The 8,772-nt window shown below is 40.5% G+C and overlaps 1 protein-coding gene across 5 annotated transcripts in view; it reads right to left on the bottom strand.

The window, feature by feature from the left end:
• LARP4 (La ribonucleoprotein domain family member 4) overlaps nt 1-8,772 on the bottom strand; it is an 82,801-nt gene that overhangs the window by 19,152 nt on the left and 54,877 nt on the right. For all 5 annotated transcript variants that reach the window (XM_008074089.2, XM_021707039.1, XM_008074086.2 and 2 more), the window contains 2 exons: nt 7,143-7,253; nt 5,118-5,171 (listed from right to left, as the gene is read on the bottom strand). In XM_008074089.2, the coding sequence (XP_008072280.1) occupies nt 5,118-5,171; nt 7,143-7,253 (165 nt within the window). The remainder of the gene's footprint in view (nt 1-5,117; nt 5,172-7,142; nt 7,254-8,772) is intronic.

Below are 8,772 nucleotides of genomic sequence, written 5' to 3'. Positions count from 1 at the left end.
AAAAAAAAAAAAAAAAAAAAAAAAAAATAAGAGTATGAAAATATACTTGAATAAAACATGAGTACTTATACTATGATTTAAATATTTCACTTTTAAACCACACAGATATTTTAAATAAAATTTAAAAAATAAGCTGGGGTAGGTGGCTCAGCCTGTAATCCCAGCGCTTAGGGAAGCTGAGGTGAGTGTATTGCCTGAGCCCGCGGGTTCGAGACCTGCCTGGGCAACTTGGCGAAACCTCATCTCTATAATAAAATAAAAAATTAGCTGGGTGTGGTAGGGCACACCTGTAGTTCCAGCTACTTGGAAGGCTGAGGCAGAAGGATCACAGGTCAAGGCTGTGGTGGCTGGGAGCGTGCCACTGCACTCTAGTCTGGGCGACAGAGTGAGACTCCAACTCAAAAAAAAAAAAATTTTTTTTTTAAAAGAAATGTTAAAAGCAAAAGGAATCTAAATGTGTAACCAATTGGTAAGACAACACAGAAAAGTCCAAGTGACTCTAATCCATAATAAAATAAATTGCTATCTATGTTGCTTAGAAATAAAAAACCACAAGGCACAAAATATGGCAAAACAATATTTAAATTGCTTTCAACACTATATGGCTATTGGTACTGTTATCCCAGCATTTTGGTGCAAAATTACAGAAGAAAAAAATCAGTATATAGGAATAAATGAGATATAAAATTTGCACATGGGAGAAAGAAGACAAAGATGTGAGACCGAAGAAATAAAAACCATGTAGCCTAGGCTGGGCATGGTGGTTCATGTCTGTAATCCTGGCACTTTGGAAGGCCAAAGCAGGAGAATTGCTTGAGCCTAGGAGTTCAAGACCAGCCTGGGCAACATAATGAGACTTTATCTTTACAAAACAACAACAACAACAACAACAACAAAAAGATTAGCTTGGTGTGATGGCACATGCCTGTATAGTCCCAGCTATTTGGGAGATTGAGCTGCAATCTGAGCCCAGAAGTCAAGGCTGCAGTGAGCTATGACCATAAAAAAGCAAAACCAAACCCATATAGCCTAAGTTTAAAGTAGAAGCATCAATATAAATTCTGTCTTAAAACAGTAACACATTTCTTGGCCTGTCCAATAAAAAGGATTAGAAACAATGATGAAAAAAGGAACCAAGAGCATTCCTTTGCCTAGCCAGTGGTCTGCAAAATACTATTTCCTCATAAAGTACTCTTGAGAACTGGCTGACCGTACGCCTTTGACATGAAATGTGTAGCAGCCTGGAACACTTTGTCATACTATGTAGCAAGGAAATGATTGAAGGTTACTAGGGATGTAAAAAAGAACTCAGGAGTCTACTGAAACAGGTCAAAATCAACATGGACAATAAATATATTTAAATATCCGAAAACCAAAAAACAACTGAAAGTTCCTATTTTAAAATTGCTAGAAAATACATTCTGTTCAAAAACTAGTAAGTAAAAGCTAGAACCAAGCATTTAGCATGCATTTCACATTGTAACCTCAGGGTAATGAAGATGAAAGCAAGCTTCTAAAAAACAGGTAAAAAGATAGAGAAATGGCACCATTCTGCAATCTTTAAATTTTTTTTTTTTTTTTTTGAGTTGGAGTCTCACTCTCACTCAGAAAGGAGTGCAGTAGCCACTCCCGGCCACTGCAAGCCTCGACCTGCTGGGCTCCGCCGATCCTTCCGCCTCAGCCTTCCAAGTAGCTGGAACTACAGGCGCGCGCTACCACACCCGGCTAATTTTTTTATTTATTATAGAGATGAGGTCTCGCCAAGTTGGCCAGGCAGGTCTCGAACCCGCAGGCTCACGTAATCCACTCACCTCAGCCTCCCAAAGGCGCGGGATTACAGGCTGAGCCTCCGAGCCCGGCTTTGCAATCTTTAATTAATTAACAGACTTCAGTCAATGATTATAGGACCTAGCTTTTCTTTCTTCTCTCTGTTGCCACCAAATCTAACCCAAATCCGATCAAGCCTCTAGATCTAGCTACCAATCTGTGTGAAATACAAGGAAAAGAAGACCACATTAAACTACTAAGAATAAAGGAGCACAATGTCTATTTTGAAAAACTCTGCAAGACAAACAATATGATTATTTTCACCAACACACTTGCAAAATAAAAAATACAAAGGTGAAGAAAGAAACCATTCATTTTAAAAAAGAAAAAAAGGCCAAGAATGGTGGTTCAAGTCCATAACCCCAGCATTTTGGGAGGCTTAGGTAGAAGGACTTTTTGAGCCTGAGTTCAAGGCCAGCCTAGGCAACATAGTGAGACCTTGTCTCTAAAAAAAATTTAGGCTGGGTACAGTGGCTTACGCCTATAATCCTAGTACTTGGGAGGCCAAGTGAGAGGACTGCCTGAGCCCATGAGTTCAAGATCAGCCCGGGCAACCTTGTGAGACCTCATCTCTACAATAAATAAAAAAATTGGCCAGGCTCAGTGGCTAAGCCTATACTCCAGCACTTTGGGGGCTGAGGCAAGAGGACTGCCTGAGCCCATGGGTTCGAGACCAGCCTGGGCATCTTTGGAGAGACCTGGTCTCTACAATAAAAAAAAAAAAAAATTAGCTGGGTGAGGTGGCATGAGCCTGTGGTTCCAGCTACATGGAAAGCTGAGGCAGAAGGATCACCTGAGCCCAGCAGGTCGAGGTTGCAGTGGTCATGAGTGTGCCACTGCACTCCAGACTGGGCAACAGAGTGAGAGACTCCAACACACACACCAAAAAATTAGCCAGGTGAGGGGGTGTGTGTCTGTAGTCCCACAGCTACTTCGGAGACTGAGATGGATGGATCACCTGAAACCAGGAAGACGAGGCTTCAGTGAGCCAGAATAGTGCCACAGTACTCCATCCCGGGTGATAGTGAGACCTCAGCTCAAAATAAATGAATACATAAATAAAAAAAAAAAGAAATGAGGAAAATATGAACAATGATTGGGTATTTGATGATGTTCAAGAAATTGTTCATTTTTCTTTTTTTAAATTGTTTCATTATAGGAATGTGCGGTACAAATGAGGATTAACTACATAAGTAGGCTGCATGCAGGTGAAGTTTGGGCTTCTAGCTGGTCCTCACTCTCCCTGGTAGTGGACCAGGTACGCTTTGTGCTGTCATGTGCCCCTCACTCTTCTAGTTCCCTCCCTCCCCTAACAGTGCCCAGAGACTGCCAATCCTTGTGCTACTGTGACTAATTCTCAAGGCACACTTATGAGTGAGATATCCTCCTAGTAGACTTAGAAGAATATTTTCAAAGGCTCAAAGCACAGGAAGGTGATAATAGGGAGCAGAGCATTAAGGGCAGAGAAAGTAGAATAATAACTAGTAAAAAGCTTCATCTATACTATGGAAACTAGTAATATTACCTACCAAGTTTTTAGAACAGTGTCTGACATAAACCTTCTTAATAAATATAAGTTCCTCTCATCCTAGTTCTTCCAATTACTGGTTGTGTGACAATGAGTAGCTTACTCCCATGCCTCATTATCCCCACCAGTAAAATGGAGAAATCAAGAACACTTAAGCATTAGGTTCTGTTTGTTTGTTTGTTTTGAGTTGGAGTCACTCCTTCGCCCAGATGGGGGTGCAGTGTCACACTCACAGCCACCCCAGCATCGACCTGCTAGGCTCCGGCAATCTTTCCGCCTCAGCCTTCCAAGTAGCTGGAATTACAGTTTCATGACACCACACCCAGCTAATTTTTTTTTAATTGTAGACACAAGAAGGTCTTGCCAAGTTACCCAGGCTGGTCTTGAACTCACAGGCTCAGGAAATCCACTCACTTAGGCCTCCCAAAGTGCTGGGATTACAGGCAGAGTCACTGAGTCCGGCCAGCATTAGGTTCTTATAAACATTAAGTGAGTCAATATTTGCTTAAAACAAACTGATACACAGTAAGAGCACAATAGGAGTTTGTAAGTATAACACGTTAATATTACATTTGCATTGTACTCTGCATCTTTAAAATAAAATATATATTAAAAAATAAAATAAAATCTCAACCAACTCAAAAAAATTATGTTTATAAATGGTAGTGAGATTAATTATTTCATATAGGAACAAGTAAAAATAAATATGTGTCTAGGATCATATTTTAGAACTGTGGCTCTGGTAGCAATGTGGAGAACAGATTGTTAAGAGGATCAAGCCAGGCTTGGTGGTTCAGCCTGTAATCCCGCACCTTTGAGAAGCTGAGGTGAGTGAACTGCCTGAGCCCGCGGGTTCGAGACCCGCCCGGGTACTTGGCGAGATCTCATCTCTACAATAAATCAAAAATTAGCCGGGTGTGGTAGCGCGTGCCTGTAGTTCCAGCTACGTGGAAGGCTGAGGCAGAAGGATCACTAGAGCCCAGCAGGACAAGGCTGCGGTGGCCAGGAGCAGCCACTGCACTCCAGTCTGGGCGACTGGACAACTCAACAACTCAACAACAACAAAACAAAAAAAAAAAAAGAGGATCAAGCTACAGCATAGCAGTCAAGAGGTTACTCCAACGGTTCAAGTCTAAACAAAGGCAATGACAGAAAGAAGTTCTGAAGCCAGATTTCAAGCGATCTGAAACAGATTAGACAAGGACAGATAGAGAGCAAGTGTTATCAATGAGAACCCCTAGGTTCCCATATGGCTATATGTTATTGTAGTGATGCAATTGATTGAGATGAGACTGAAAGTAATGTTTTTCATCTCCTGTTATTAAAAAAATATACCTACTGTTCATTTTGAGATCTGGAATTATCTTTGTCTTTTTTTTTTTTTTAAAGGCTAGTTAAGTGAGGCAATAGAAGTTGAAAAAGAACAAAGATCTCTTTAACTGGTTGTGATCCACTAGTTGGAGAAATCATTGGACTTGGACCAGCTTAGAATTATCTTATATGCTGCAAATCAGCATCTATGAAAACTTCATGCTATTTAAAGTCACACTTTTGAAAATAACTGCTGCATACAAAGTATTTTAATGCCCTATCAAATGATTTCCTAAAGTAGCATATAAAACAAGCCAGAAACTTTAAAAATATCATTATGGATTTTTACATAATATTATCTGTCAGTGCTTTTAAAATTCTTAAACAGATAAATGAACAAAAACTTTCTGGTTTCACATAGTCCTTTTCTCTGTTTACAAGTATTTCTTACCATGATTGGCTTGCCCTGAAATGTTTTAACTTCTTCTCTTAGGTATTTGAAAGCCTGTTAACAAAGCAGAAAGAAACTTTCACTAGCATTCAAACATTTCATTAAAGTAATCTTCCTTCTATTAAGATAGTTTAAGCAGCCAGGGACTATGGCTCATGCCTGTAATTACAGCTCTTTGGGAGGTAGAGGTGAAAGGATTGCCTGAGTCCAAGAGTTCAAGACCAGCCTGGGGAACACTGCAAGATCTTGTCTCTACAAAAAATCAGTCAGGCATGGTGGTGCACGCCTGTAGTCCCAGCAACTTGGAAGGCTGAGGCAGAAGATTGTCTGAGCCCAGCAGGTCAAGGTTGTGGTAGCCACGATTGTGCCACTGGTGAAAGAGTGAGACTCCGACTCAAAAAAGAGAGAGGGAGAGAGTTTAATATTAGCAACTTTTTCTAAACTTAACAAATTCTGAAGGTAATTCCATTGTGCAGGTGATAGGGAAAGAAAAAGTAAAAATTTAAACCCTCAGGCATAGTTCACATTTATTATAGAAGAGCTACAGTGGATTACTGCAAACAAAATATATACATTTCAAAACACACAAAATATCTCAGATGTCAATTTTTATAAATTTATTTATTTTAGGCCAGGCATGGTGGTGTATGCCTGTAATCCCAGCACTTTAGAAGGGAGAGGCAAGAGGACTGCCTGGGCTCAGGCGCTTGAGACCAGCCTGAGCAACATGGTGAGACTTTGTCTCTACAATAAATCAACAAATTAGACGGGCGTGATGGCGCACACCTGTAGTTCCAGCTACTTAGAAGGCTGAGGCAGAAGGATTGCCTGAGCCCAGCCAGTCGAGGCTGCAGTGGTCATGAGTGTGCCACTGTACTACAGCCTGGGCAACAGAGTAAGAGTCTAACTAAAAAAAAAAAAAAATTATTTTAAAGAGAAAATAAATTGTCATCCATGCTGGAGCGCAATGGCATGATCACAGTTCACTGCAGCCTCAAGTTCCTGGGCTCAAGCAAAACTCTTGCCTCAGTCTTCTGAATAGCTGAGATTATGGGCATAAACTACCATACCCTGCTAATGTTTAGATTATTGTAAAGACCAAGTCTTGTTATGCTGGCCAGTCTGGTCTTGAACACCTGGCCTCAAGCGATACTCTTCCCTCAGCCTCCCACAGTGCTGGGATTACAGGTAAGGGTCACTACAACCAAGCCTGGTTATCCAATTTTAAAACGATTTAAAAAATTCTAAGCTGGCTGGGCACAGTGGCTCACGCCTATAATCCTAGCACTTTGGGAGGCCGAGGTAAGAGGATTGCCAGAGCCCACGGTCCAAAACAAGACTGGACAACTTGGTGAGATCTCATCTATACAAAAAAAAAAAAAAAATTAGCTGGGTGTGGTGGCACGTGCCCAGCAGGTCAAGGCTGCGGTGGCCAGGAGCGTGTCAACTGCACTCCAGCCTGGGTGACAGAGTAAAACTCTGGCTCAAAAAAACAAAAAATAAAAATAAAAACTCTTAAGCTAAAGATTGTTTTTTCTTTTTTTTCCCAAAAGAACTACATCATTGAATGATTTAAAAATGCTACCATAGATTTATCTGTTTCAAAGGAATACCAGTTTTTTTAATGTAGGATATGGTAACAATTAAAAGCATTGAGCAAAACTCCAAGAATTTGTTTATTGCAGACCTATAATGTACTTAAAATACTACTGAGTACATGGTCTCAATCCCCATTTTTGTTTATTGCAGACCTATAATGTACTTAAAATACTACTGAGTACATGGTCCCAATCCCCATTTCCAAAACTGTGTGTCAATTTTTTATTGACAGAAGACTTTTAAAAATCAAAACTGAAAAGTTTTGGAAAAATGATTAAAAAGGAAGCCAATTAAACAAAAGCAAAAAGGTTACAGAGGGGCTCACAGGCCTTGATAAACATCAGTGCAAACATTTCTCAATTAAAATATACCACTACTTATTTTACAACCAGGAATTGTATCAGAAGAAAAGTGTTTTCTTCTCACCTGTTGGGCATCTGTGTCTGACTGGAACGTGACATACCAGCTGCTATTGTGTGCAAACTCACAGCTTATTACTTTGGGACAATTTTCATTTTTGAACAAAGCTTTCACTTCCTAAAAAAGAAAAAATTTAGTTAACTCTAAAAAGGTAACAATAGTTGGCATTTTTTTGGTGTCCTAGTAAGTTGAGCATCTTTTCATGTCTTTTGGTCTTTTCTACTGCTTCACTTGTTAACTGTTATTAACCATTTATGCCTTTATAGTAAAGAAAGATTATGTTCTGAAACAAAAACTTATATATATGGCTAGTCAAGTGAAGCACTGGGAGATACACACACACACACACACACACACACACACACACACACACACTCACACACGCATCACTTTTTTCTTTTAAATACATTTGAGGGGCCAGGCATGGTAGCTCACAACTATAATCCCAGCACTTAGGGAGGCTAAGGTGAAAGAATTGCCTGAGCCCAGGGGTTTGAGACCAGACTGGGCAATTTATCCAGACCTCATCTCTACAGTAAATAAAAAAAATTAGCCAGCTATGGTGGCACATGCCTGTAGTTCCAGTTACTTGGAAGGCTGAGGCGGAAGGATCACCTGAGCCCAGAAGGTGAAGGCTGTGGTGGTAGTGAGTGTGCCACTGCACTCTAGCCTAGGCAATAGAGCGAGACTCCAGTTCAAAATAAATAAATAAATAAACAGAGATGAGGTCTTCACTTTGTTCCTAGGTTGGTCTCTAACTCCCGGGCTCAAATGATCCTCCTGTCTCAGTCTCCCAAAGTGGTGGGATTACAGGCATAGGCCACCACACCCAGGCAGTTATAGTATATTTTATACACGATTGGAATATTTCATTTCCAGTGGCAAGCTAAATTTTCCTCACAGTAAAATCTCTGCAGTCCTTTTCCTACCTGGCCTGAATTTTTTTTTTTAAAATAAAGTAATGTCCTTTAATAACATTTTTTTTTTCTGAGTCGGAGTCTCTGTTGCCCAGGCTGGAGTGCAGTGGCATGCTCATGACCACCGCAGCCTTAACCTACTGGGCTCAGGTAATCCTTCTGCCTCAGTCTTCCAAGCTGGAACCACAGGCACATGCCACAACGCCTGGCTAATTCTTTGATTTATTGTAGAGACAAGGTTTCATCATGTTGCTCAGGTCGGTCTTGAACCCCTGAGCTCAGGCAATCCTTTCACCTCAGCCTCCCAAAGTCCTGGGACTACAGGCTTGAGTCACCATGCCCGGCTAACATTTTTCTAAGGAATAAGAATTTTCATACATTCTCATTTAATCCAGATGCACTGCCTATATCAGAGACCTAGACATGAACTCTGTGCTAACATATCTTCTTTTTTCCATTACTGATAGATGTAAACACAAGCTCCAATAAATATACAGCTTCAGAAAAAGATAATTACCACCCAAACTCAGAATGGTAAAAATGTTGATGGCTTGAAAGATGCTTATAAAAAGAAAAGAAAGTCAGGTGTAGAGTCTCACACCTGTAATCCCAGCACTTGGAGAGGCTGAGGCAAGAGGATTGCTTGAGCCCAGAAGTTCAAGATCAGCCTAGGCAATATAGCCAGAACTGGACTCTTAAAAAAAAAAAAAAAAAAAGTT

This window comes from Carlito syrichta, unplaced genomic scaffold, assembly GCF_000164805.1.
Source record: "Carlito syrichta isolate Samal-C Ts95f unplaced genomic scaffold, Tarsius_syrichta-2.0.1 Scaffold316302, whole genome shotgun sequence".
Classification (NCBI taxonomy): Eukaryota; Metazoa; Chordata; class Mammalia; order Primates; family Tarsiidae; genus Carlito; species Carlito syrichta.
The sequence above is the reverse complement of the archived record's forward strand: the minus strand, read 5'-3'. Positions and strand labels throughout refer to the sequence as shown.